At 45.5% G+C, this 26,824-nt stretch overlaps 2 protein-coding genes across 2 annotated transcripts; one reads left to right on the forward strand and one right to left on the reverse strand.

The window, feature by feature from the left end:
- The first annotated feature begins 3,422 nt into the window (after positions 1-3,422).
- LOC124650625 (splicing factor 3B subunit 4) lies at positions 3,423-7,510 on the forward strand. Its single transcript, XM_047190140.1, has 9 exons — positions 3,423-3,531; positions 4,230-4,278; positions 4,512-4,600; positions 4,678-4,734; positions 5,232-5,294; positions 5,385-5,450; positions 5,921-6,007; positions 6,098-6,191; positions 6,655-7,510. The coding sequence occupies exons 1-9, from the start codon at positions 3,427-3,429 to the stop codon at positions 7,146-7,148; spliced, it is 1,104 nt and encodes a 367-aa protein (XP_047046096.1). The 5' UTR covers positions 3,423-3,426; the 3' UTR covers positions 7,149-7,510.
- Positions 7,511-11,480: 3,970 nt separating this feature from the next.
- On the reverse strand, positions 11,481-15,207 carry LOC124650626 (probable pectate lyase 12). Its single transcript, XM_047190141.1, has 3 exons — positions 15,179-15,207; positions 14,171-15,059; positions 11,481-13,596 (listed from the first exon to the last, which is right to left on the reverse strand). The coding sequence occupies exons 2-3, from the start codon at positions 15,032-15,034 to the stop codon at positions 13,276-13,278; spliced, it is 1,185 nt and encodes a 394-aa protein (XP_047046097.1). The 5' UTR covers positions 15,035-15,059; positions 15,179-15,207; the 3' UTR covers positions 11,481-13,275.
- Positions 15,208-26,824: the final 11,617 nt, after the last annotated feature.

The following is a 26,824-nucleotide window of genomic DNA, read 5'->3' on the forward strand; positions in this document are numbered from 1 at the left end:
CGATTAAATCTCATAGTACTCATCATGATATATGTATGTGCATTGTCATGCCTTCTTTATTTGTCAATTGCCCAACCGTAATTTGTTCACCCAACATCTCGCTATCTTATGGGAGAGACACCGCTAGTGAACTGTGGACCCCGGTCCTATTCTTTACATCCGAAATACAATCTACCGCAATTGTTCTTTACTTGTTCTTCTCAAACAACCATCATCATCCACACTATACATCTAATCCTTTGTTTACAGACAAGTCGGTGAGATTGACAACCTCACCGTTACGTTGGGGCAAAGTTCCGTGATTGTGTTGTGCAGGTTCCACGTTGGCGCCGGAATCCTCGGTGTTGCGCCGCACTACACTCCTCTCGCCATCAACCTTCAACGTGCTTCTTGGCTCCTCCTGGTTCGATAAACCTTGGTTTCTTTCTGAGGGAAAACTTGCTACTGTACGCATCACACCTTCCTCTTGGGGTTCCCAACGGACGTGTCGACTGCACGCATCACACACGTGGTAGGTACATTTTACAGCAAGGCCCTATAACATCTATTGCCCTAACAAACCAGCTATTTAAAGATAAGGTCTTACAAATTACAGAAAAGAACCCTGGATGAAGAAACGAAAAAGCAACCGAGGACCTTAGTGCCTCTGCCACCAGCCGCCGGTGAGCTGCAGGCGTCTCCGCTGAGCTCAGAGAGCAGATTGCTCGAAGACTCTTCTCCGGCGCGAAGATCCAACCGCTGACAACCAGAAGAAGACCGGGGACGAACCACTTGGTCTTCAATCGGCGTCGAGCTTCAGCAGATGAACCAGAGGGCCTCCAAACTGGAGGTTGAAGAAGGGTCACCCTTTTGACCAAGGATCACGATGGCAAGCATGGCCGCCATGTGTTTCGCTCGAGGAAGAACTGCAGCTCCAGATATCCCCTCCGTGGAATCCACAACGACAACATCGCCACGCTTCTTCTCTTCTTGGCCACCACCACGAAGGCTTGGAGGAGGAAAGAATCGACCGACACCTCCCAGATCCAGAGAGAGGCCAGAAGTGAGCTTTATTGAAGGGGTTGTCGCCGCGCCGCCGCCGTCCGCCTCCGGCTCCTTCCATAGGAGCACCACGGCCAGCAACCACGCCACCACAGACCAATGAGAGCTGCTCAAACTCCGTTGTGGCCGAACCAAGGGCATAACGCCAATCTCCACATGGGTAAAAGCAACAACTGGACTAAACCTAGACCTAGACCTAACCCTAGCTACTCCGGCACCTCTCCGAGACCTACTCCGGCGGAGAGGGCCCTGGATCGGCTCGGCCGAGCACAGGCGACTCTCAAACTACTGTAGAGACTAGAGAGAGGGGGGAGGGGGAAATGAGCCACACAGATCTACTATTTCCGTACATAATATAACTTGCTGCACTAAAAGTGCTTACAAACACTCTCACTACCAATGTAAGCATAATAGTGATCCTACTATTGCTTCTTATCAAGATTGTAAATTTGCATGTCAAGATAGAGAGCAAGTTGAGAAATATGTTGCTTATGTTGGAGCCATGAATTAGACTCCCTCATTAATGAAAAGTTTGATACTAGTCATGAGGCACGTGTGATGAAAGGAAACATCTCTATTATCCTTCAAATGTGCAAAACGGAATTTAGTGATAATACCTATGTTATCAACTATAATAAAAGAAACCTTGCTACCTTGGAAAATACTAAAGTTGTGCATGAGGATTATGATCAAAATCTAAGCTTGGGGATGCCCATGCATCCCATAGAAGAATCCAACAACACACTTCTAAATATGCCTGCTAGCTCTACTACTAGAATTATTAATGAGAAAGAGGAATATGATGATGCTCTAGATGATGGCTTATTTTTGCTTGGGAATCCTCCATGCTTATAAAGTACTATGTCATGTGAGGATGAAAATGATAAACTTGTTGTTGGTGATAATGCTCTCATACATGAGAATCCCATGTTATTATTAAAATTCGTATTTACACAATAGAGGAGAAATATTTACACAATAGTGGTGGGTGTCCCGTTCATGTCCAGTGGCCCACTGGTGGGACCTTTGGACGATGATCATACTTGAGTTTTGGTGTATTTGGAGGCACCGAAATGATGTGGTCTTGAACGGGGCAGTGGCCTCTTATATGACTATGAAGGAGAAGATCAAGGAGGAGTTTGATAGGTGGCAACTCGCAAAGCTCTTCGTAGTCCCATTTTTGTTTTTCGAAACCAGTTGTAACACCATGGTAGTTAGGAGAGTAGGCTTGTGGTGAGGAGCTGCCACCTCTTATTGGCAACATAACTCCGCCTTCTTTGACACCCTTCTATGTGATCGATACATCTCTCCATGGTGTATTATCGGAAAAAATCTTAACCTTTGCAAGAACATTTAATTTTGAGAATATTTTCCATATAGGATTATCAATTGCTGTTCCTTGAACAAGAGCACGACAAGTACGTCCATTGTATTGATGCCTCCACTCAATATGATACACTGATCTCATAGAAAAAATACCGGTGTGGTTACCATGGCATGAGACAAAGTCATCAAACGCATTGAGCTTTAGTGGTATTTGTAGAATTCATCTGATGTCCAATGGATTAAAGACGGATGTGAGGAGAGCCTCATCCCATTGTCCTGACACAGAATAAATCAACTCACACACTTTTGTGAGAAGTATAGTTGGTAACCTTATTATCCGCACTGCTAGGTACCCATAGATCTCGCCGAATATCTATTGATTCTCCATTACCGACACGCCAAATGCATCATATTTTAAATATTTGGATACTAGCCACTAGGCTCTTCCATGTAAAGGAAGAACTGGCATTTGCCCCAACCTTTAGAATATTCCCATAAGAGCAGTATTTTGCTCTCAAAACTCGTGCATATAGTGAACCCGGTTCAACTATTAATCTCGAAACTTATTTAGCTAGCAATGCCAAATTAAAGGAGTGCAGGTCCCTAAGGCATGTATCTCCTTCTTTCTTTGAAAAGCATAGTTTCCACCATGCGTGCCAGTCATCCTCTTCCCACAAAAACTCTGAGATGGCATCAGTAATTTTCTTGCAAACTCCCTTTGGTAACTTGAATACCGACATCGCAAACTCCTCATCAAAACTCATCTAATCCTTCTTCCTTCTAGCTTTTTTTTTAGTGGACCTTCTTCCTTGTGTGTAGCTAGTCTTTTTTTTTTGAGAGAACTCCACCTTTATTTTCAGTTCAAGTGCATGGGCCGGCCTACTGGACCGAATTGCATGTGGCCGTTGCAACCCAGTCTGGCCCAGTCGCTTGCCAGTTGCCACGCTCCGCCGCCAACCAAGCAAGACAAGAGCGTGGAAAGCCTCCCGGAGTCTGGAATAAACCCCACCACCACCAGCGGCTCCGCTTCCACTCTCTCGCCGCCGCCGGGAGCCAGGCATGACGACGCGCATCGCGCCGGGCGTGGGCGCGAATCTCCTCGGCCAGCACTCGGCGGAGCGCAACCAGGACGCCACCACCTACGTCGGGAACCTCGACGCGCAGGTTAGGGTTCCCCAGCCCCACCCCCGTTCCTATCTGTCTCCCTCTAGATCCCCCTTCATGCTAACCTGTCGCCACGGGCTGTGTTACTCAAGACGTCCTCGAATTCATGCTTGAGGGAAAGGGATTTGTCCCGCGTGTTAGAAACTAGCTAGTCGCTGAAGCGAAGCAACGCGGGTAGCTACGCAGGCCGATCGCGAAACACCCCTAGTGCCTCTGCATTAGCTTCAGCGACTAGCGTGCAGGCCGATCGCGAAACACGGCTAGTGTCTCTGCATTAGTCACTAATCATGCTTGGTAGAAGTGTGGTTGGTCTCATTGGCAGGTTTTCCTAGGTATTATGTTTGTAGTAGAATCTGAAGGAAACCAGTTCATCGTTATATAGTTTATGTGTTGTATAGAAATTGAGATGACAAGATACATTGCTGCTTCGTTTAGCCATTGAATGTTTAGATGGCCAGATTTCTGTATTGATAGCTAGTAACTGGGATTATCTTTCCCTCCTCCAGTAGGAAATAATAAACACATGGAGTTCTGCATGCGCTTATCAGCTGACAGCTCAATCCCGTGGCTTCCATTCAGAAATTAAATGCACTCAAGGAACACATGCCCTCTTGTATATTGTAGAATTCTGCATTTTTCTCACTCTGATATCATTATACCCAGGCATCCATGCTGATAGTTCTCACTGTATTTTACAGGTTTCCGAGGAATTACTGTGGGAGTTGTTTGTACAAGCAGGCCCTGTTGGTAAGTAGAATGTTTCTCTCTTTTCCTGAAAATGGGGATACTTTTCTTGCCCTATAACACTATGCTTGATTCTTCCACCATCCATTTTTTGGGTGCTGAACTGCGGATGGTCTCTTTGAACTGTCCTTTCTCTTAAGTATATCATATAAAATTGAGAACTCCATTTCAGACATAATCTCAATAGCTTACTACGGGTTTGATGTTTAATAAATGATTCCTTGTTTCATTTGTAGTTAATGTCTATGTCCCGAAAGACAGAGTTACAAATCTACACCAAGGCTATGGGTTTGTAGAATTCAGGAGCGAGGAAGATGCAGATTATGTAAGTTCTCATTGGTAACAAGGCCAATTTGTTTTCTTATTTATCTCATCCAGTTGTAAACTGCTTTCTTTTTGTAGGCTATTAAGATTTTGAACATGCTCAAACTATATGGAAAGCCAATAAGAGTAAACAAGGCAAGCACTTCCCTTGACCCTCCCTGCCCCCTTCACTACCTTTTGTCTTGTATTTTTTTTATTGCAGTAGGTATGTAATATAGTAACTGAAAGGACACTCAGATCCTTTAATTTTAGACTTCACGGTAATGGTTAGTATTATATTAGGTGCTTAGTCTGATGATACTGCACACATTGGCAGACTAGATACGAATTCCTGCTTATTTTTTCAGGGATTGGGGATATTGAATAATATAAATATCTTCAAATGTTGATACTACTCCTTCACTCGGATGTTAATGTTAATGTTACTGTTTGTACAACTTAATCAGTGCGGTTCATCATCCTGTGGTGTACCTTCTGATCGATAGGGATCAGTACTTCGATTTCTCATATTGATTTTTACAAAACCATTGCTTCCTGGCCACTTGAAGTTTCTGTTCCGTTTTTAGTCCTTCTGAATTTGGGTAATCAGACAATTAGGATTTTAATCACACTGACCTAACATGATATTCCAGGCTTCCCAAGACAAGAAGAGCTTGGATGTGGGAGCAAATCTTTTTATTGGCAATCTTGATCCGGTGAAAACCTAAACCTCACTTTCTGACAGTTAGTTGAATATGTTCATATGAAGAAGCGGCTAATGGTTTTGTGTTTGCTTTGTCAAACAGGAAGTCGACGAGAAGCTCCTCTACGATACCTTCAGTGCATTTGGAGTGATCGTGACCAATCCTAAGGTGACATTTATGAAAAATTTACTCCGTATATGGCTGGGTACTTGTTAGAAGTGATCTTCCTGCTAATGATCTCACGTTACATTTGCATCTGATATTATGAGCATTAGTCTTTCATTATGATCTCCAGATTCAACGAAATTGAATTGTCATGCTTAAGTTGACCTAGATTTACTTGCCATAGCTCAGCTACTTTATAGTCTTCCCTGCTTCAGTGGAACACATCTGATAGCGGCTAATTGATTTAAAACTAATAAATGCCTATGAGCTCCCGACATTGTTTCTTTTATGTGTACCCTGATAGAGATCAAATGAGTGAAATATTCCTTTCCCTTTGCATATTTGACGCAAATGCATGTGCCATCTTAAGATCATTCCATGTTACTTATTAACTCAGTTGGCTGTCATATTGTGAATTCTTGTGGTCAGATATTGCAAGCATATTAAAATTTCCTTTTTTTTTTCTTTTCAAGATAATGCGGGACCCTGAAACTGGAAATTCTCGAGGTTTTGGCTTTGTGAGCTATGACTCCTTTGAATCATCTGATCAAGCAATAGAGGTAATGCCATTCTCACAACACTGCTCTATATTTTGGCTTATTGTGATTCTACCATATGTTTCAAGTATTGTCTTTGCTGTAATTTCCCAGGCCATGAACAACCAGCATTTATGTAATCGGCCAATCACTGTCTCTTATGCTTACAAGAAAGACACAAAAGGAGAGCGTCATGGCACACCAGCAGGTATTTTTTTTGAAATATCTATTGAGCTATTTGGTTGGCTTCTTGTACACTGACACAGCAAAACTCACCCCTGTTGATTATTCACTTTCTGGAAAGCAATATTTAGTCTACATTAGGTTGTTATATGTATCCCAAGTCAATTTCTATTTTGAATATGGACTCTGGATGGCAACACTTCTCCCACATTTGTGCTTTGACATTTAGGGTTTTAACTTCATTCAAATGATTTCCTTAAAAGTATTGTACATTTAGGCATTTGAACTAATATATATGCTCATCCATTATCTGTATCGCAGATAAGTTTTGTTTGCTCTTGTCACTGGTGCAGCCTATATGCTGTTTAGGGTGTCTTGACCTACAAATCTGATTGTTATTATTTTACTAAAATTGTGCTTTAATTCCTAACATCTCGCTACAAGTATTTTATTTAAGGATATTTAAACCCATTGTTATCTGTTGGCAGAGAGGCTGCTGGCAGCGAACAACCCAGGATCTCAGAAGCATAGGCCGCACACAATGTTTGCAACTGCTCCACCGACCCAGGGGCTTCAAAACGGTGGTGTTGGTGCACCTGTGCCACGGCCTTTTGCCAATGGAAATATGCCAGGACAGATGCAACACGTTAGGCCGCCGCCACCACCTGTTGGTCAATATCATCCCATGCAGATGCATGGGCAGCCTGCTTGGCCTGGTCCTCCACAGAATATGCAAGTACCACCGCCAATGCAACAGCAGCTTCAGTACAGGCTTCCAGGGATGCCACCACCTCAAAACATGATGCCCCCACCACAAAACATGATGCCGCCGCCTCATCACATGGCCAGGCCGCCGCCTCCGCCACCTCCCAATATGCAAGCTCCACCTATGTGGAGGCCACCTCCACCCCCACAGCAAAGTGGCGGAATGCCTCCACCACCAATGTCCATGCCACCTCCGCCACCGCCACCTTCTGGTTAAAAATGCGCAGGGTTCTTCCATTGGTTCAATCTGGCACACAGTAACTGTAGACCAAGGATGTTAACATCTTCCGTATATTGCCATGTAACTTGCAAGTTGCAACACTAGGAGAATCGAGAGAAATAGCTGCAGTGTTACAACAACTTGCATGTATTCTGTTCAAAATGCATGAATTTTGTGATCACGCCGCATCTACGGAAACCTTCTTGTGTGGGTACTCCTGTTGCGTGCTCTGCTTAGGACAATTGTGGATTATAATCCATGTTATTTCATCATTACATTGTTACTGATGGAATTCTGTTGTTAAACGTGTTCCTCATGGAGTCGTGGTAGGTAATTGCAGTGCAACTTTTGGCTCTTTTGTCATGTCATCCACATACCGTACGTAGGTCATTATCTTTGCTTTTCTTCTGTATCTACGTTTGTAAGTCCAGTTGCAAAATCTGTATCTACATTGGGCAGAGAACTTGTGATCACTCTCCGGACTCCGGTTTGTCTCCGGCTAAACAAAGACGGAGTACATACCTTCTTGCATTGGAAAGGTGTTGGACAGGTCTGGCACAAGGGACTCGAGGAGGTATGACAACCTGTTGAACTGAGGCCCGAAGGGGATGGTGCACCATGGAAAGGTTAATGATGGTTGACCGGCTTTTTGCTCTATTTTTTTTTTGCCACCGTGGACAGATTTTATCATGTTTAGTCCACATTGGACCATCTCACCTCGAGATCATTTATGCAATTAGCATTACGAATATTCACCTGCGCGTAGTAACCCTAACTCTTCTCGAACACCTAGCGGTGGCGACTGACACTACGAGGACGGATAGGGAAGGCAAAAGCAGCAGACATGCGAGAGTTTTTGCGTCGGGAGCAAAGGTGGAGGCGGCTGAAGTGGCGAGGATGGCTGCACCAAGCAAGAAAGATGGAGGCGGCGCACATGTGTGTTAGGGTAGGGGATTTCTTTTGTTTGTTTACGGTGGACAAATGATCCCTACGTAGATTAAAACCAACCAATTTTGTCCACGATTTCTAAAAAAGAGAGTAAAAAATCAGTGAATCGTCATTAAACCGCTGCCGGGGACTAAAATTAAACTTAATTAAGAGTTTGATGGCAGATTCAAACCAAAACAAAGTTGAAGGGCTAAAATTAGACTTTTTGCAAAATTTAAGGGACTAAAAGTGCACTTAACCCTAAAAACAAAAAAGCCATATTTTCTTTTTAGAAAATGATTCATAACAACCGACGGATTAGATCTCCTGCGACAGACATGCTGAGCAACCGCTAGATCACCTTTGACCCAATGAATGGGATTGCACACAAAAGTATTTTCCTTGTGACCCATCAAAGATTATCCAAAGTTGTTAAATTCTCATAGAAAGCAACACCTTTCTTTGTCGGAACCACGTGACATGCTAGCAGTCACATGACACTAATGCTCTTTGGTTTGGAGGGTGGTTGTACCCCTAGCCTACCAGAGTTCAAATCTCAGGTTTGACATCTGCGTGTCTCATGAAGGTGGAATATTCATTCAGTTGGAGGTGTGTTCCCGTCGATAGCGAGGCAGCTGTGATGACTTCGTCAATTTTAAGATTCAATCCGTCAGCTCAGTCTTCCGGATGTGCTCATAGGGGTAGAGTGTGTTTGTGTGGGTTCATAGGAGTGAATGTATGCGCGTGTATGTAAGCGTCTGCGTTTGTACTGTGTTTCTCAACAAAAAAAAATCCAATTGCCTTTTTGTGTGTTTTTTTCTAAGGAAGGCTATCAATTCCTTTTGTCTCTCTCAATTGGATCTCTTTTTATGCTTCAAGCTCTTTTATGTGCATGCACTATCGTGCGTTTACTCCGCCACTCCTAAGCAAAGACACACCTCCCATCCCCTTTGGGTGATGTAACACCTCCCCCCTTGTCTGGGCCGAGCTTGCTGTGGGCTCACAATAGAACTTAGGATAAAATTCAAAACACAGGTTCTTCGGGTCGAGCTAGTGAAGATGAAGAGAGTGTAAAAGCTAGGGTTTGCAAATAGTTTGGAAGGAATCGCACATCCAAAGGCTACGTGCGTCTGTTTCATTATATGAGGGAACATGTGTACAAATACAGGGTATAAACCCAAAACGTATAAAGACAGAAGTACACAAATACTAAATCTAACACCCTCCCTCAACCTTAGAAGTGGCACGAAGACTAAGATTGCGCCGACAAGTCTCAAAGTATGGCAGTGGTAAGGGCTTGGTGAAAATATCAGCCAATTGATCTATAGATGAGATAAACTTGACCTGAAGTAGCTTCTGTGCAACTTGTTCCCTCACAAAGTGATAACCAACCTCAATATGTTTTGTCCTTGCATGAAAGACATGATTAGACGAAAAATAGGTGGCACCAATGTTGTCACACCAAAGAACTGGAGGTCTGTCCTTAGAAACACCCAACTCATGTAATGACTGTACCCAAATAACTTCTGCCTTGTACTTAGCCTCAACATACTCCGTGAAACAATAGTTTGCTTCCTGGCACTCCAACCAATCAAGTTAGGACCAAAGAACACAATATATCCCACCGTGGATCGACGATCATCAGGACTACCAGCCCAATCAGTATCAGAGTAGGCCGAGAGGACATCAGAGGACGCATGCCGAAGGTGTAGACCAAAGAAGCAGTATATTGTATGTAATGCAAAATGAGTTTAACGACAGACCAATGAGTGTCACGTGGAGCATCTAAGTATTGGCAGACTCTATTAACATCATATGATATATCTGGTCGAGTGACGGTAAGATACTGCAAGCCTCCAACAATACTGCGATACTCAGTAGAATCATCAGAAGAAAGGAACTCACCAACATATGTGGTGGTTATGGGTGTAGTAGCAAACTTACACTTCAACATGCCATCACGACGAACAAGGTCAAGAGAATATTTTTGATGAGTAAAGACTAGTATCACTATGAATGACCTCCAAGCCAAGAAAATAATGAAGTTTCTCAAGATTCTTGATAGCAAAATCTGAACCAAGACCAAGTATGAGGCGATCAGCTGCTGACGAGAAAGAGCTAACAAGGATGATATCGTCAACATAAACCATGATATACATAGTAACCTCCGGTTTCTGAAGGAGAAACAACGACGTATCAGCACTGGATGGAACAAAACCATGTGCTCGGAGAGCAGATCCAAGACGAGCATGCCAAGCTCGAGGTGCCTGCTTGAGGCTTTAATACCATGTAAAAGCTAGGGTTTAAAAATAGTTTTGAAGGAACCGCACAGCCAAAGGCTACGTACGTCTGTTCATTATATGAGGAAACATGTGTACAAATACAGGGTATAAACCCAAACCGTATAAAGACAGAAGTACTAATACAAATATACTAAATGTAACAGAGAGGACACCTGCTCATGCTCGGTTTTCGACGAGATGGATTCATGGATGACATGGTCAAATCGTCGAAGTTAATGCCTAAAATGTTGATAGCACGAGGTTAGTGAATGTGAAAGGTTCTTACGTCACATATATTGTTTTGACAAGGCATGAACACATATGTTGTTTGTAACATATACATCAGCGTTTACTGCGTTGATTATGGATGCCTCCTGCGACGGGTTCAATCTTGGTCACAAATGCTTCTTTTCTGAGTTCTTTCTGTATGTTCCATGTGTTTGTCTTTCATTTCGTGTGTGTTGTGAGTTGTGACTTGTGACCTAATTCAATTATTTTCCTAAGTAATGGGATTTGTTCCATGGCCAAAATTTCTTGATTGCACGAGCATGTTTGAATGTTGCAACAACTTTGACGCGTCACAAGGGAAAATGGTTGCAACGATGTTGCGAAGAGAGGAGAGAAATACTGTCTCAAGATCATGCCTTTTCAAATAAAAAACGGTTGGAAGGCAGCCCAATCAAATAAAATTATCAGGAGCCTAGCGTAAACTTAGGAATCACTTTAGATTTAATCCGATAGAACAGTTGTTCAAGTCGAGCTTTCCCTTATAAGCTAGTCCTGTGAATTCTTTTTCTCTGGCAGAGGTTAGGGTTGACAACCATGAATGAATCAGTGAATCATCTATTTTCATTCGTAACAGCCACACTGACACTAGCTTGAAATATTTCCTCACCCATTCCCATGTGCTGGTACATGGGCATGGTGTATATCTACCGCTGCTTCCTATCTCCCTAATGTCAACTTTCCGCTACTTTTCTCCTCCTTTTCCTACCTTTCCCTACTGAATCATGATAATCTGAATCAAGTTTTACAGTGGGTGCAAGCATATCAGAGCAAGAACCAAAGTAGTCAACCACAGCATCGAGCATGATCGGCAGCTCCAATCCCCGCTGCTGCCGTAGACCATCCCCAGGTAGCCGTACCCGTTGCCTCCGCCTCCGGCGCCTCCACCGCCCGTAGCCGATCCGGCATAGTTGAGCCCGGCGTACGCGGCCGCTTCGCCGTTGTCCCTGCCAGAGAAAACACACGCTGTTGTAAGACGGTAAGATATCGCAGCCAAACCAGCAACTATTATGTATGCAGCTGTTCTTACGCCTTTTTTGTGTGTTGGTTAAGCTGAGATCTACCACTGATGTCACGAGGGAACACTGGAATAAGAATTGGATTCCGGGGAACATGGTACAGGACGACAAAAAGGCCACATGGGATTTTATTTTTCTAACGGAAACGCTGCAGCTGGACCTAGGCAACAACTGGGACGAACCCTCCGCTCTCTCGGTTGGTGAACGAAGGACACTGCCCTAGATGGTATAGTCAAACACAATTTGCGGAAACCACGAACCATTGCTACCAATAGTTGCATAAACTACTTAATTTACACATTTTCTTTTACAAACCAGCAACTATTCTCAGATTAAGCTAATTAACAAGGGATAGATCTAACGACCGGGGCCAACAAGCTAGTGACGATGTGTCATGCCTGTCCACATGTCATCAGCTGACAATGCATGCTAACCGATCCAGGAAAATTTAAACAATTTGGATCAAGCAGTTTTGTCACTTTATATGAGATTTGGCCAAAATTTGATGAAATTTTCAAAAATAGAACTCTAAAAGGAATCTTATAATTGAAACTATACAACAAACTAACATGTGAAAGTTTAGAACAAATTTGACGAGCCGTTTGAAAGTTTTCTTCACTTTTTTGGGAATCGGCCAAACAGTTGTGAATTTTTTGTCAAAAATTATGCGACAATTAGCTGATGACACGTACACATGCAATGCTACATTCTATCACTGCCTCGTGGGCTCCATAATCAAATATGCTGTTAATCTGAAATTTGAACCTATGTGCAACCAATTACATGAATAATTGATAGTACGTTGTAAAAAAAAATGTAAGTGAATAATTTGCACGATAATTTAAGTCAATAATGGATGGTTTCTACAATTTCCTCTAAGTACTCTGTTAATAAATACATGTTGTATAGTTTTTGGTACGGAAATTAAAGAATGCCCATGGAGAGAAAATTACACCACTGTCAGGCAAGATTATCCCTGACTATTGATGTGATAAAATAGAGGAGTTGGCATGAGATAAGGAAGCATAATCGAAACCCTAAAATATATCCAGAGAGTGGTGCAACACAACATAACATGTATTTCTGATTTTTTTCTCAAAAAACTATATGTGGGTTATATAAAAGAAAAAAACGGAGGGAGTACAAGACATTGTCATAACCTGCTCACTCCCATATTGGTGGTAGCAACATCTTGTATTACGGGACGGAGGCAATGTGTGTGTAATATAAAAATCTTTCTTCAGTTTTATAATGGAGCATCATTGTGGGCGGGATTGAACTGCGGACTGAGGTTTCCGGGACAAAATCAGCCATGAGTGGCGCGCATGTGGAGCATGCGCACACAGAGGGACCGACTACCGTGCTCCCCGGCGGGCTACTACCGCTACTCGGTCTCTTTTTGGTTCTCGGCCATGTTTCCCTTGGTTTCTTGCAGGAGACTGGCGAAATTTCACAGGAATCGACGACCCGGGATGCGGTGCCGGGTGCCCGCCTGCCCGGCACGCCGGCGACCGATGTCCGTTGGAGCCTTGGAGGAAGGCAAAGGCATCTACTCAAAAGGAAGAGGCCAAAAGTTGCGTAGCAAAGGTGTTGTATGTGGGACCCGCTTTATCAGCAGCGATTGCGGTTTTGACGCACTGGTAGTACGAGATACTGTATTTCAGTAGACGGCGGATGAATAAAGAAAGAAAGCGTGCCGGCGAGTGAGAAGGTGAAGCGTACGTACCTGGGTCCGCCGAGGACGCCGGCGCCCATGGTGAGCTGGTCGACGAGCGCCGCCGACTTTGGGTCGACGCTGGAGGCCTTGTCGTAGATGGCCTCGAGGCCTTCGCCGGAGGGCACGAAGAAGGCGCCGTTGACCATCATGTCCCCCTCCGACCGCCAGTTCCACCCGTCCCACTGCCCCTCCTCTGTGTCCACACGCTTCGTCACCTGAAATAAAACAGGAACACACACGGCTGTTACATTTCAGCTCATTCAGAGTCTGGAGTGGTACTATCTGCTGGGGTGGCCGTGTCCTCGGCGTTTGCCGCAACCGGGACGAGCCTCGGATGCCACCCCTGGCACTGGCTGGACCCAAATCCGGGAAGCCCGATCGAGATGCAACTTTTGTACTAAAAAGCAAAAATCCGGTACAAGGAAATACCATGGGCAGTCACCGATCAATGATACAAGTTTCACAGGACCATCGGCACCCATGCACAGTGTTGGAGTTGGAAGAGGGACCCAAAAGAAATGCAGAAACAAATATCTTGGGACAAAACGGTGAATAAATGGCTTCAGCTTTTTTGGGCAGGAGAAGAGGACAATGGCCACGGCACTCTGGCAACCACCGCGCGTGCGGTACACATACTTGCACTCGCGTCCAAACTGAGACTTGCCAAGCAAAGCAAAGAAAAGAACAGAGCAAACCCAAGGCCCAGAAACATCGCCGGCGGCGGCAAGAAACGAGAGATAACCCACAGGAACACGGCACGGCAACACAGAGGGGAGGGGACACACGCACCTCCTTTGCGTTTGGGTTGGCGGGGGCGATGTAGCGGTTCCCCTGGCTGTTGATGGTGGGCGAGGCGCTGCCGCCGATGGCGTACATCTGCCACGCCGTGTAGTCGTTGTTGACGATGTGGAAGTAGCCCCTCCGACACCGCGGCATCCGCTGGACCAGCCCGAGGCCGAAGTGGTTGAACGCCACCGTGACCTGCATCCCGGAGTCCGGCGCGTACCCGTCGCTGTGCCCCAGCAGCATCACCTCGTCGTGGTGGGCGAAGTAGCTGTTGGACACCGTCACCGCCGTCGTGCCCATGATGGCGTCCACCAGCCCGTCCGCGCACCGCCACAGCGCGCAGTGGTCCACCCACACGTCCCGGGCCGAGAACAGCGAGATGCCGTCGCCGTCCGACCGCGTCCGCCACCCGGCGTGCGTCGGCGACGACCGCACGTTCGCGTTCCCGGCCGGCACGCAGTCGTGCACGTGCAGGTTGTGGATGATCACGTTGGACACGTACTGCAGCGTGATGCACGCGCCGCCGGCGACGTGCACGCTCGCGCCGCGCCCGTCCAGCGTCTTGTAGCTGTTCACCAGCAGCTCCTCGTTCAGGCGGATGGTCATGTCGCGGGCGAACGTGATCCACAGCGGGCCTTCCTGGATCGCGGCGTGCCGGAGCGTCCCCGGGGACGGGTTCACCGGGTCCCGGTCCGACGGGTCCGTCACCACGTAGTACGGCCCGCCCTTGCCGCCCAGCGCGTTGCGCCCGAACCCGATGCCGCAGTCCGCTAGACGCTGGCGGTCCTCCCACCAGTTTGTCCCCGCGCACCGCCAGCAGTCGTCGATTGGGTTACCCGTCATGCACCCGCCGCCTGCCTCCTGCATCCGCCGCCGGGACCTCGCAACCTCCCTGGATATGTCAACGCCACCATTACTTCACATTACACTTGGGAAACAAACGACTGGGTACAAAAGATTGCAAATTTGCCATCGGACCTTTAGGATGCCCAAATTCGAGGGATAAGGTACCTGTGGAAGTCGGCGACGACGGCGTCGGGGTCCGCGACGGAGGAGTTGAACAGGGGGAAGGAAGAGGCCGTGGCCCCGAGCAGCAGGAGGGGGAGGAGGAAGATAATGCGGCTGGATTTGGGGGCTCCGGCCATGGCTTCTTCGCTGGACGGATTTTGTTTTGGAGGTGTCAGAGTGTCGACGAGGCGGATTTTATAGCAATGCGGGAGAATGGCAGCAGGCAGCAGAGCGAGCGGGCCGACGGAGGCGGAGACGCTGAAGTTCTTGACATTTGGAGCTCGGGTTTGGGACGGCAATGGCCAATGGGGGAAGTGTAGGAGTGGTGTGAATGGGGAAGGGGAGGGAGGAACTTGGGGGAAGAGAGTGGGAGACGGGGTGTGATTTGGAATCTCCTGGGAGAGATTTCTTCCTTGCTTGTCAAATGATGCACACGGGATGGTTGAGGCGAATGTCTGGGTGAGGATAGAATGCAAAATGTAAGAGGAAGAAAATGAGGGATGCAACAAAGAATAGTTCAGCGGAATTTTCTGTGCAACTAATCCGACTAATCAGCATCTTAAAACAGCTCTAGTTTCACGGCAACAAGCTTGGCAGGAGCGATAGCATTCTATTAGAACGAGTTGAGAAATGTTCCACGGTACAAACATTAAAAAAAGACTTGTTGTTGCACAATCTAATTACAAAGTTAGAACCCGTGTTTTCATTTCGGAGAAAGTTCAAGTTTTGTAGGAAACAGCTAGAAGCCAGAACTAGGGTTTCTGCCCTGAAAATCGGGACTCAGATATTCGAAGAGCACCATAAACATCTATATAGTGTGGTCGCCTCCACTTACCTTAAACACTCCTGAAATTCACCAATCATCGGACTAACAATCGCATCGTGAACAATTTTGATGTGGATATTACCGTGCAAACAAAACCGTATTTTCACTGTATGTTCATCGAAATAGACTTTCAACCCGTTTTATAAATAAAGCAACCACATCATACAAGAGTTGAAACAAAGAAAATCCTGGGTACCAGCAAGACATGACTAACAGAAAAGAAAAAAAGATACAAAGGAGGCCAACAATAGACAGACGAGACAATATCGACCCGCAACCGATGCGCCCTCCGAAGTTGCCCCACCAAGCTACAAGCATTTCAGATCACCAAGAACCACAGCAACACCTTCAAGAAGGGATGCGACATCAACACGACAATGCTGCCCGAACCAACAAACTGGACCTAGGGTTTCCCCTGGTACTCGGAGGGGAGTGAAGAGGGGTATCCTCGATGCCCTTCAAGAACGAATGCCGACACCCACAGACGCTAATGTGTTGGTGCCGACCTAGTCATCAAGGATTTCTCCCGAACTTCGCAACCACAAACCCTCCAAGATTTGTGGCGAAGCCCCAGGAGGTCTCTCACGGAAGTGGTAGGGCACGCTAGACACAAGGCGATGGGGAAGGCATATGTACTGCAACCACCCAACCCGAGCCTAATAAGTCATGTAAAGCACCGCCAATTCTAGGCCCACCTAGCCGAGATCCATCCTGCAAGCTCATGGCAGCCGACGTTGCCTCGCTATCGCCCGATTGCCCCACATCGCCTCATCCCCACGCAGTGGCCCTCGCCACCAGCACACGCCGCCACGGTTAAGAAGCCACCTTCACTGTGGCTCCGGGCCAGATCCGCATGGAGGGAATCATTGCACCGCCACTGGTAGATCTGGGCTAGCCTGGCCTAGATCTGGCCCGCGGCGAGCACAGACACCGTAGAATAGCACGTCGTCGATCTCCAAGCACACCATCCCGTCGCCGAGCCTCCCCTCCTTCTTCCGTAGAGGATGGTCGAGCAACCACCACCAAGCCACCACCTCCACCAGCCGCTACAGAGGCGACCAACCGCAGCCCGTGCCGCCCACGACCAGCGCTACCCGTTGCATCGCCGCTACAAGACTAGCCCGAGCGTCGGCACGCCGTGGCACCCTACAAGCGCGCCATGCTCTGGCCTGGAAGATTTCCCCCGCGTCTACCCTCTTGAGCAAGAGAACGAAGAGGCCTCTTCGCCGCCGGCCAGGCTTTGCCCGGCTGCGCCCATTGGCAGCAGCGAGGGAGTTGGGGCGAAGGAGAGAGGGGACCGTCGGTGGTGAGATCTAGGGTTTCCTCTCGGTCGCCATGCGGGGGCGACGCGGGAGCGAGGGGAGTTCCCCTCCTTGACTAGCTTGTCTCATTTGCACCCTAGGTTGTGAATCATTGTCTTCATCTGTAATATCCCAGTATTTGGGGTTACAAAAAGAGAGGAAACAGATGTGTGCATTGCATTCATGCATAGAAAATCCGAGGAATTTCCGCGCTTTTGTTTAAAACCTCCAAAGGGATCGAGGTTTCTCTTACATCGGTGGAATTGAGTTAGTCTTCGATGTGGGTGCGATAAATCTCGACATGACCTTTCTGAACTCATGTGTTTTGGGGGAAACAATTTGAATTCAAATTCAAATATGGACACAGAAATTCAAATAAGAATTTGAATTGGAAGTTGAAATTTAAACAAGTATATAAATATTATAGGTAAAAGTACACACATTTGATAATTCAAATGAATAAATGATTTAAAATTTATTACAAATATCATTACCCAACTATTTACAAGTCACATAAATAGAAATATAGAAAGATTACAAAAGAATAAAAAAGAATTCCTATACTAAATCTTGATCTTCCCAATCTTCCAATCTTCTTCTTTTCCTGCAATAAGAGAAACAAAACAAAAAAAAGGGAAAATATTGGGTTATGGTTATAATGTTGCCATCATATGAAATGAGGCATTTTAATTTTGGAACTCAACTATTAGACAGTAGGAATTTATCCTAGTATCCAAATAGTGGCTAGAGGGATCAACCTCAATCTGTTGGCAACAAGACATATATCATGGATCAAATTTGGATCACTTTAGATCATTCCTGACAAGTAGGCAACAAGGATTTAAGGCAACATTTTATCCATACAATAAAAGGGACAAGGCAACATTGAATGATCCATCTTAACAAAGGGACAGGAGGCAACATTTATCAATTTATCTTAGGCAAAAAAGATAACTAATTGACCCCTCTAACCTAGTCAAGTTCCTATTTAAAACTAACCCACATGTTTTAATTAAGTAATCCACCATTGACAATAGTTAGTCAAGATGAATCAATAGCCAGAAATATTGATTAATAAGTCTCAGCCATCAATTTAAATACATGTAACTTCACATCCAATCAAAGTAATACACTTGGCAGTATCAATAACAAAGGCCCAACTAGGATAAGAACAACCTGACGTTGCTTGCACTAGGAGGAGAAGCAAACAAACTTGATAACATACACATGGAGAATGGGCCACTTGCAAGCAGCACTATCACACCTTGCATGCTAATGTGCTGTCACACACACAATGAACAGCCAACAGTATAAAAAGCAGGGCCATCACAGCCAGCCAAACAGTTTGGTGCATACTTCACGCCAGAATCACCAGAAAACCAAGAAAACAACATGGTGGTATCCTAGAACATGATCAAGCAGGAGCTAGGAGAAGGTGCAGTACAACAAGCAAGATCAAGAAGCTAGGAGGTGGAGGTTATCCACAAGAAGAAGAATAGCTCAAGGGCCGGCAGAACCAGCTACCAAACTACAAAAGTGTAGCAGGTAGAAACCAACATTTAAATCAATAAATCATGCAGTATCTGTTCTTAGCTTTTACATAGCCACACCAGGAACATCAGGGAAATAATACACATCACTTAAATCCAACCACCCTGCAACTGGAGTTAGTCCAGGAGGATTAGAAGGATTATTTTCCCTCAGATCTGCATAGTGGTGCTATGCAATATTCCTCACAGAGAATTTTGTAGACTATAAATAGTATCTGCTCTTATCAAAAGGAAGTTCCTCAGCCTTTGCATCATTGGCGTGGCAACCAAATCAAGATGATGTCTGTTCTTATCAGTTACTAGCCAAAAGAAAGAAATATGCATCAGAGAGGGGAGCTAGATCACCTAAGCTTTAGCTAGTGATCCCTAGTCAAACTAGGAGCTCATACCCTGTACATAGAAAAGAAGTGAAGCAAGGTACATTAGTTACCGCCAGCAAATAACCATGTCTCGGAAGCTGGCAGTATCATTACTTTGCACCACCAATATATCACAAGTACAGAGCATGTATGCACATGATCTGCTAATCGTCCATAGCAATTAAATCGCTATAAGCATACATATAAGCTCACCAGCAAGCTACCAAGCAGAGGCTTGTGCATAGATAAACAGAGTAAAACTGAAATACTTGGGTAGTGCATATTCATTTTTCATCGATAATACTATAACTCGAAACCATAGGTGTGTTTAGATGATTAAATCATTCCATATGAGATACAACAATCAGCAGCAGATTCATAGCATCACCCTAAATTAGCTCCAGCACAACATCAAGGACACTAGAGTATTAAGCAATGTTGTTACAACACATGAGCACAACAATAGATGGTCATAGGCAGAGTGGAGAGGGAATTTTGCTTACAATAGTCAACGAGGAAGAAGTCGATGCCGTGGTTGCGCGCACAGCGCCGCTCCGCCGGCATCGAAGTCGAGGGCGAAGTAGTGGTCATAGCACAAAATAAGCACCACCAGAATATGGACGCCGGGGTTGCACACCAAGTAGCCGTCCCGCCGGCGTCGAGACCATGGTCGACACACGACAATAACCATCACCACCATCAGATAATGGCGAGCATAAGAGGGGCACCGGGGTTGCAGACACTGCCGTCCGCCGGAGCCATGCAGAGCACGTCGGGGCAGTTCAGAGCCATCTCGCTGGTGCCAGAGAAGACAGGGGGCAGCCGGGGGCGAGCGGCGACGCCACGCCATCGCCGAGAACTCGAGAGGATGCGAGTGCGCGTGCGAGAGCAGGGCGAGTCGTGGTGGCGGGGCCGACCGAGAGGTGGCAGGGCCACACCGGCAAGCGGCGGTGCCGGAAGCGGCCGGCGGCGAGTCAATCCGAGGAGGCTAGGATTGCTGTCAAGCACATGTGCAGGGTGTAGAGGAGGCGCAGGTGGGGAGTCACTGGAGAACATCAGAGGGAGAAGTAGCGGCACGTCACGGCGCCGGAGTTGGCCGGTGGCTGGCCAGGCGACGGAGGCGACCAACTAGGGTTTCAGGTTTGGGGCGAATGGGAGAAACCTTAGGAATCAAATCGGGGAGGGGGAGATGTAGATCACCTCAAGGCGGAGTAAATCCATACCACGCCGGCGCCAGTGGTGGCCGGGATCGGCCGGGGAAAAGCGGCGGCGCGGCCCGGCCATGGAGGGCTCGGGGTCGTGTGCGTGAGACGAGAGAGGGGAGAGAGTACTAGGGGTCGATGACCGGCCGGGTTCGGTCCAAAAAGAAAACGACCAGGTTGGGCCAGGCTTGGTTGACCTGGCCATTGGGCCAAACCAACAGGCCATTTGGTCTATATTTTTCTTTCTTAATTTTCTCCTAGGAAATTTTACCATTTAAAAGAAATTAATTAAATAACAACCAATAAATAAAAGTGGGTAACAGAAAATTACCTTAATAATAATATTAAAAAATACTTTAAAGTTAAAGGAACAATAATTTGAAGTTTTCTCTAAATTTTAAAAGGCCTAATTTCAAATCCTAAACTAATAAGACCTAAATACTAAACATATAATTTTCTGGTTTCTATTCCTCACATAAAGAAAATATTACTTTGCATTGAAATGCCATATGAAACAACAAATATTTATTGATGATTGTGTTTAACCATATGACAATCCTAATTGATCATTACTTCAACTACTAATTAAAACCTAAACCCTAGTTCCATTGTGAATAAAATTATATCCTCATAATTTTATGTGGAATCCTAAAACCCTAATGCCATTAGGAACCTAGCTCCATTCATTCATATGAACCCTAAATTGCTTCTAACCTAAACCCTAGGTTAGAACATGTGATCATGATACTTTCTTTTCAATCATAGATCCATAGTAGCAACTAAACTATTGCCAAGTCTTCCTAAAATAATAGAGACCCATCTCTAATACATTGGTATTACATGTGTTCATGCTTAGCTGATCAAATAGGACCAACCCTAGTTCCTATCTTCCGAGACACCAAACTTAGATATCCATGCTTAGCATCACCCCAATGTGATGAACCTCAGGAGCAACTATGCCAAATCCTGAGCATTGCCTAACCATATTCCACTAAACCCTACTAGTGTTGGATACTTATCAACCATCCTATTTAAGGAGCCAATTATTCCTTACTTAGTGAAACCAATAATAAAACCTAGAAAACCTCAACCCTAATTGATATAATTCTTATTCCTTAAGAAGTATGTTCTTCAAAAGTTATTCTTTTGAAGTAAATAAGGAGTAGCCATCCAACCAGACTTGTTAGGACCTATAAACCCTAGCCAGCTATCACCATCAAGGTATACCAACCTTGATAGCACCCATGTTTAATGAATTGCCTAAGATGTGCTTCCAACCTTGTTAGAATCTATCTAATACTTACTCCAGAAACTAAATGAAACCATAGTCAACCATAGAACTCCACAAACCTAATTATCATACTTGTTCTTCATTAAAGAACATGTTCTTCAAAAGTTATTCTTTTGAATTATATAATAAGTAATCATCAACCATGCATTATAGGACTTAAAATTGACAACTGCTCTTTATGTATTATACAACTACTATTCCTGGGTGTGTATGATTGTTACTATGCATTTTACCACCTGCCTATGATTCTAAAAACAACACAACTCTGAATCAAGAACCTTGTTTGTGAATCACTCTAAAAGTGCAACACACCCTAAACAAATTATCTCAACTCACTAATCCTAAGTCATCGGGGTTAGATCACGCTTAGAGCGATTGCATCTCATACTTATGCATTATTGCATCCTTGCCAATCTTTTAAACATCGTCCTTACCGGATGATGATGCTGTTTCAGAATTTGGAGTTATTGCGTATCGAAGACCTTGCCTGCATAATCTTGCAGTCAAGAAAGGCAAGTTCATCGCTTGCTCATGTCATTTGAGTATTTCTATCAAATTACTTGCAAAGTATTATGGTTATCACTATTGCATAAAAATCAAAACCACTACTTTCATAACTATGAATATGACTATGTGGTGGGCAATGGAACCATGGATTGTGTTGATATGGTGGAGGTTCCATTGCACGGGTTTATATCCATCTAGGATTAAACAACAAATGTCGCCAGTGATTCTTGTGCCGTAATACCCGTGTTAACCATAAGATCTGGAGTGGGACGGAATAGTCAATTGTATTTCCACCTCTTGTACATCAACGGATGCGCTTTACCGTAGACCCTTGATGACAAGGTATTAACTTATCAATGCCTATGGATTGTAGGCTAGGGTTTAGTTGGAAGTAGAGGGCAAGTAGATCTCGAAGGTTTCAGCCGAAAAGTACTCGACGATTATGAAAACTAGGGTTTGTAAACAATGATTTGATGATCTCTTCGTCCATCGACTCCCCCTTTATATTGGAGGCGGAGCCGAGGGTTTCGTTTTGTACAAGTTACAGAGTCCGGGACGATTTCTAACTCATCCCGCCGGATTACAAATAGCACTTCCTATTACAACTCTAACTTTCCTTAATATATCTTGGGCTCCCGAATCTTCTTGTTCTTCGGGTAGTGGGCCTTCAGTAAACCCCGGGTACTATCTTCGGCAGGCCCATTTGGGATGCCTATGTCAGTAGCCCCCGAGATTTTGCTTGAATCGTAGAGTCAGGGAAAATCTCCACTGTTTATTTTTATTCGAGAGCTTTAACTTTTTTATATTTCTTCATATAAAATTCTATATTGTACGGGGATAATGGTAATTGGGGCTAGTTCATCCGACGGATCGGGTACTAGTTAACTGCTCTAGTGGCAATCCGCAAAAACCTACTTCAAGATCACGTCCCCGGACATGATCTCGGGATACTCGGTGCAAACTTCGACGAGTGCCGCTTAAGGTCTTACCATTCCGTCGAGTCCCGGTCAAATTTATCGAGTACCTAACGCGTCCGTTAGGATTTTTCTTCGTATCCGTTGATACGGATAAAAGTAGCAGAGCGCAGTCTTCGGCGATGCCACGCCCGGCAGAACGGATCCGGGGTCTTACCTTCGCAAATTTGCGGCATTCGGAAATTGATCGCAACTTTGGCGTTACGAGAATATATTGTCGAGTGCTTTTCCGGCTGTTGGAATGGCACATTTTATCGAGTCAAATATGATTTATATTGCTCTCCCGATGGGAGTATATGTAGAGTTAATTATAACTCGAAATATACTCTCTTGCTTTTCTTATCTTTTTCCTTTTTTAATTTCATCGGGCACGCGAACAGCGTTCCCGATGGGAGTAGCCCCCGAGGCTACAGCCAAGAACTTGTGCTTGGTTGTAGGCTCAACATTTTAGTCCACCTTGTTGCTATATTGTCATTATTTCCCGATATGATCTTCTTTTCATCTCTCGGGTGCGCGAACAGCGCTCCCGATGGGAGTAGCCCCCGAGGCTACGGCCAAGAACTCTGTGCTTGGTTGTAGGCTCCCACAATTTCTATATTGCCATACTCGAAATTTTACTTTTATCGAAGTAGCCCCCGAGCATTTGGGCAAAAACTTGTATTTGACCAAAGGCTCCCGAAGTATTCAAATAACTTCTCCTGTCGCCAATCTTCTTTTATTTTTCTTGTCGGCACGCTTCCCTTAGTCAAATTTACTTCATCTCTATTAATAGTCGGGATTTTTCTGCCTTGTGGGTCCATTGTTTCCACCACGTTGACACGTCGTGCAAGTGGGGGACACACGTCCTCCGCTTTTCCTGGCGCATTTACGGTAACGCCTGTTCTATTCCATCTCAGTAAAAATACCTTTTTATCCTTTTATCTACAGATCTTTTTTCACCACACGATTTCTTCATCCAACGGTGCATTGCTTCGCCCGATTCCTATATAAACCTTTCTTCAACCTCGGTTCACTCCTTCGCTTGCGCCGCACTATCCGTTCCTCTTTGCAAAAACTTCCCTCGCGCCCAACTCTCTTTGATCTTCCGCACGCACGAACGTTGCTTTTCCAGTGCCGTTGATGCCACCGCGCACGCGACTCACTCGCCACAGTACTCCAGAGTCCAAGATGGCTGCTGAAGATCTTGAGTGGGAGAGATCTAAAATCTCCAACCAAGACGTCAACATGCTGAAGAGGCTTGGCCTGATGAAGAAAGAGGACGCCATCCGCTTTCCCGGCGAAGAAAGCTACCCAAACCCTCCAATGGAGTACCGGGTTAGTTTCGTTGATCACCTCATCCGCGGCCTTTCTACCCCAATTCACGATTTCCTCCGCGGCCTTCTTTTTGTTTATGGGATTCAACCGCACCGGCTGACCCCCAATTCCATCCTCCATATTTCCATTTTTATCACGCTCGTGCGAATGCTTCCTTGGAATCCCTCCTAAATGGGCTCGTGGAAACGCATTTTCCGCCTCCGCTGCAATGGCTCCCACAACGCCACCTATAACATAGGCGGCGTTGTTATCCGTGTCCGAGCCGACGTTGATTACTTCGACGTCAAATTTCTGATTCTGTCCAAGGATGGCGCAAAAGGTGGCTCTACATACACGAAGAAAGTGCCAATTCCGTGCAACACAACATAATCCCTTTCGACGGAAGTGCCAAAATTCAACGCCGCCGCTCTCGGGATGCTTGAAGCTTCCGAAGAAGAGAAAAAGGCGACGAAGCACTTATGTCTCGTATTCATCGGCTTCAAAATACTCGAGGCAAAGAGGCTGTCCGGTGTTCAAATCACTCGCCTACTTTCTTAGGATTAGAGTGCAGCCTCTTCGGGCTCGCAAAAATCCCCTTTGGACGTATCGTTGGTGAAAATGACGCCAATAGGCTCTCCAATGATCTTTCCGTGAAGGACTTGGAGAAGCTGATTCGAAGAATTTCCTCGCCGAACAAGAAGGATCCTATTCCCTCCTCTTGCCGCGTGGAACCATACAGCTCCGCCAATCCTCTCCCGAGGTATTTTGTCTTCTCGAATTTTTATCTTGTTCCGAACTTTCCCCGCATCTCATTGTATTGATATCTCTCTAATTTTTCTTTTGTCGCTATTTTCCTGCAGAACCATCCTACTATGGCTTCCCTTCCTCCTCTTCTCGAGGATGGAGAAGTCGAAGAACAAGCTATCGTTGCCGAAGACAACCAAGGTTCTTCTCTTCCTGAAAGTGAAGTCGCAGGTTCTCACAAATCTGCGGCTTCCCATGAAAAAGAAGTTGAATCTGAAGCCAGCGAGTCGACGCAATCCCTTCCTCCTGCTGTTTCCCCAAAGAACAAAAGGAAAAGGAATGACGCCGAGGATTCTGGCACTTCGAAGGCCGAAAAAGTTGTTCCTTCTCATCCGAAGGCAGCTTATGATCCTTATATTGAATCCCTCGTCGGCTCGTAAGTCATTTTTATTTCTCCGTATTTACGTACTCGAAATGTTTATCTTGTCTTGCTTTTTATGCTTGTCGATTTTTAATCAACGGTGATGACGAGGAAGAAGTACCAACTGTTGACGTGGCTCCTCGGACAAGCACGTCACATACTGTACTTGCCTCAGACACGCTAGTTGAAGGAGAAGAATCCTCGCCTCCTCAACAAAACGTCGTCACCACTACTCCACCATCAAGCCCCCTTGCGCCTTCACCAAAAAGGACAAGGATTGAAACAAGTCTTGAACCTGCCCCTCCATTGGGCAGCTCTTCGACCCTGCTCTTGGATGATGTAAGTTTGTCGATATCTATATTTCCTCTATTTTGCTTTTTCATGCCTTCACTCTTTTTTCATGCCGATGTTTCTCTTGCTTTGTTCTTCTTTGACAGCCCATGATCAAAGATCTTATCCGCATCGGATCCCAATTCATTGGGTACCAGTGAGTATGCCGACAGAACTGAAGGTAACAACCTTTATACTTGCCGTTCTTTCTGACTTTTTGCTCCTGTTGTTTGTCGCAATTTTTTGATCTTTCCTCCTTTTTTTATCTCGACAGAGAAACTTGCAGAGGCCAATAAACGTGCCGACGCACTTGCTCAAAAACTGGAGCAAAGTGAGGCGGCTCGCAAGAAAGCCGAACTTGTTGCTAGCGAAGCTAAAGCCGAGGCTGATGAAGCCAGAGCAAAAGCTGCTAGTGTCGAGGAACTGCAGAAAAGACTTGAGGATGCTGAATTTGCTTTAAACGAGCATAAAGCGGCACAAGCTGCTCGTGAGCAGGGGATCCTCAAGCGTCTGAAATCACAAAGTCGACGTACTAAGAGTAATATTATCGATCCCTTCTATTTTTTAGTGGACTTCCTGTTTCTTGTTTTTTGATTAATGTTTTGTTTCCTGTGGCAGCCCAAACAAACCAAGATTTTGATCTGGAGAATCCCGTCAATGACCCTCTCCTTGACGCACTTTCTTATCCGGAGCTTCATGGGTCCGAAATTCGTGAAGGCGTGGCAAATGCTAGTGCGGGATTGTCGACGATGTTCCCCTACTTCTTCCCGAAGAAAGAGGAGCCCCGACTTTCCTTGCCCTTGCCAAGAGCTTCAATTCATCGAAGACCTTGGACCGAAGATGCGTCGGGA

The sequence above is a fragment of the Lolium rigidum genome, chromosome 4 (assembly GCF_022539505.1).
Source record: "Lolium rigidum isolate FL_2022 chromosome 4, APGP_CSIRO_Lrig_0.1, whole genome shotgun sequence".
Taxonomy (NCBI): Eukaryota; Viridiplantae; Streptophyta; class Magnoliopsida; order Poales; family Poaceae; genus Lolium; species Lolium rigidum.

Excerpts from the sequence above, each read along its gene's own strand:
- LOC124650625 (XM_047190140.1), top strand. The coding sequence starts at position 3,427 with ATGACGACGCGCATCGCGCCGGGCGTGGGCGCGAATCTCCTCGGCCAG. Across the intron at positions 3,532-4,229 it reads TCGGGAACCTCGACGCGCAG|GTTTCCGAGGAATTACTGTG; the intron begins GTTAGGGTTCCC and ends TGTATTTTACAG. Across the intron at positions 6,008-6,097 it reads CATCTGATCAAGCAATAGAG|GCCATGAACAACCAGCATTT; the intron begins GTAATGCCATTC and ends GTAATTTCCCAG.
- LOC124650626 (XM_047190141.1), bottom strand. The coding sequence starts at position 15,034 with ATGCAGGAGGCAGGCGGCGGGTGCATGACGGGTAACCCAATCGACGAC. Across the intron at positions 13,597-14,170 it reads CCAACCCAAACGCAAAGGAG|GTGACGAAGCGTGTGGACAC; the intron begins GTGCGTGTGTCC and ends GTTTTATTTCAG.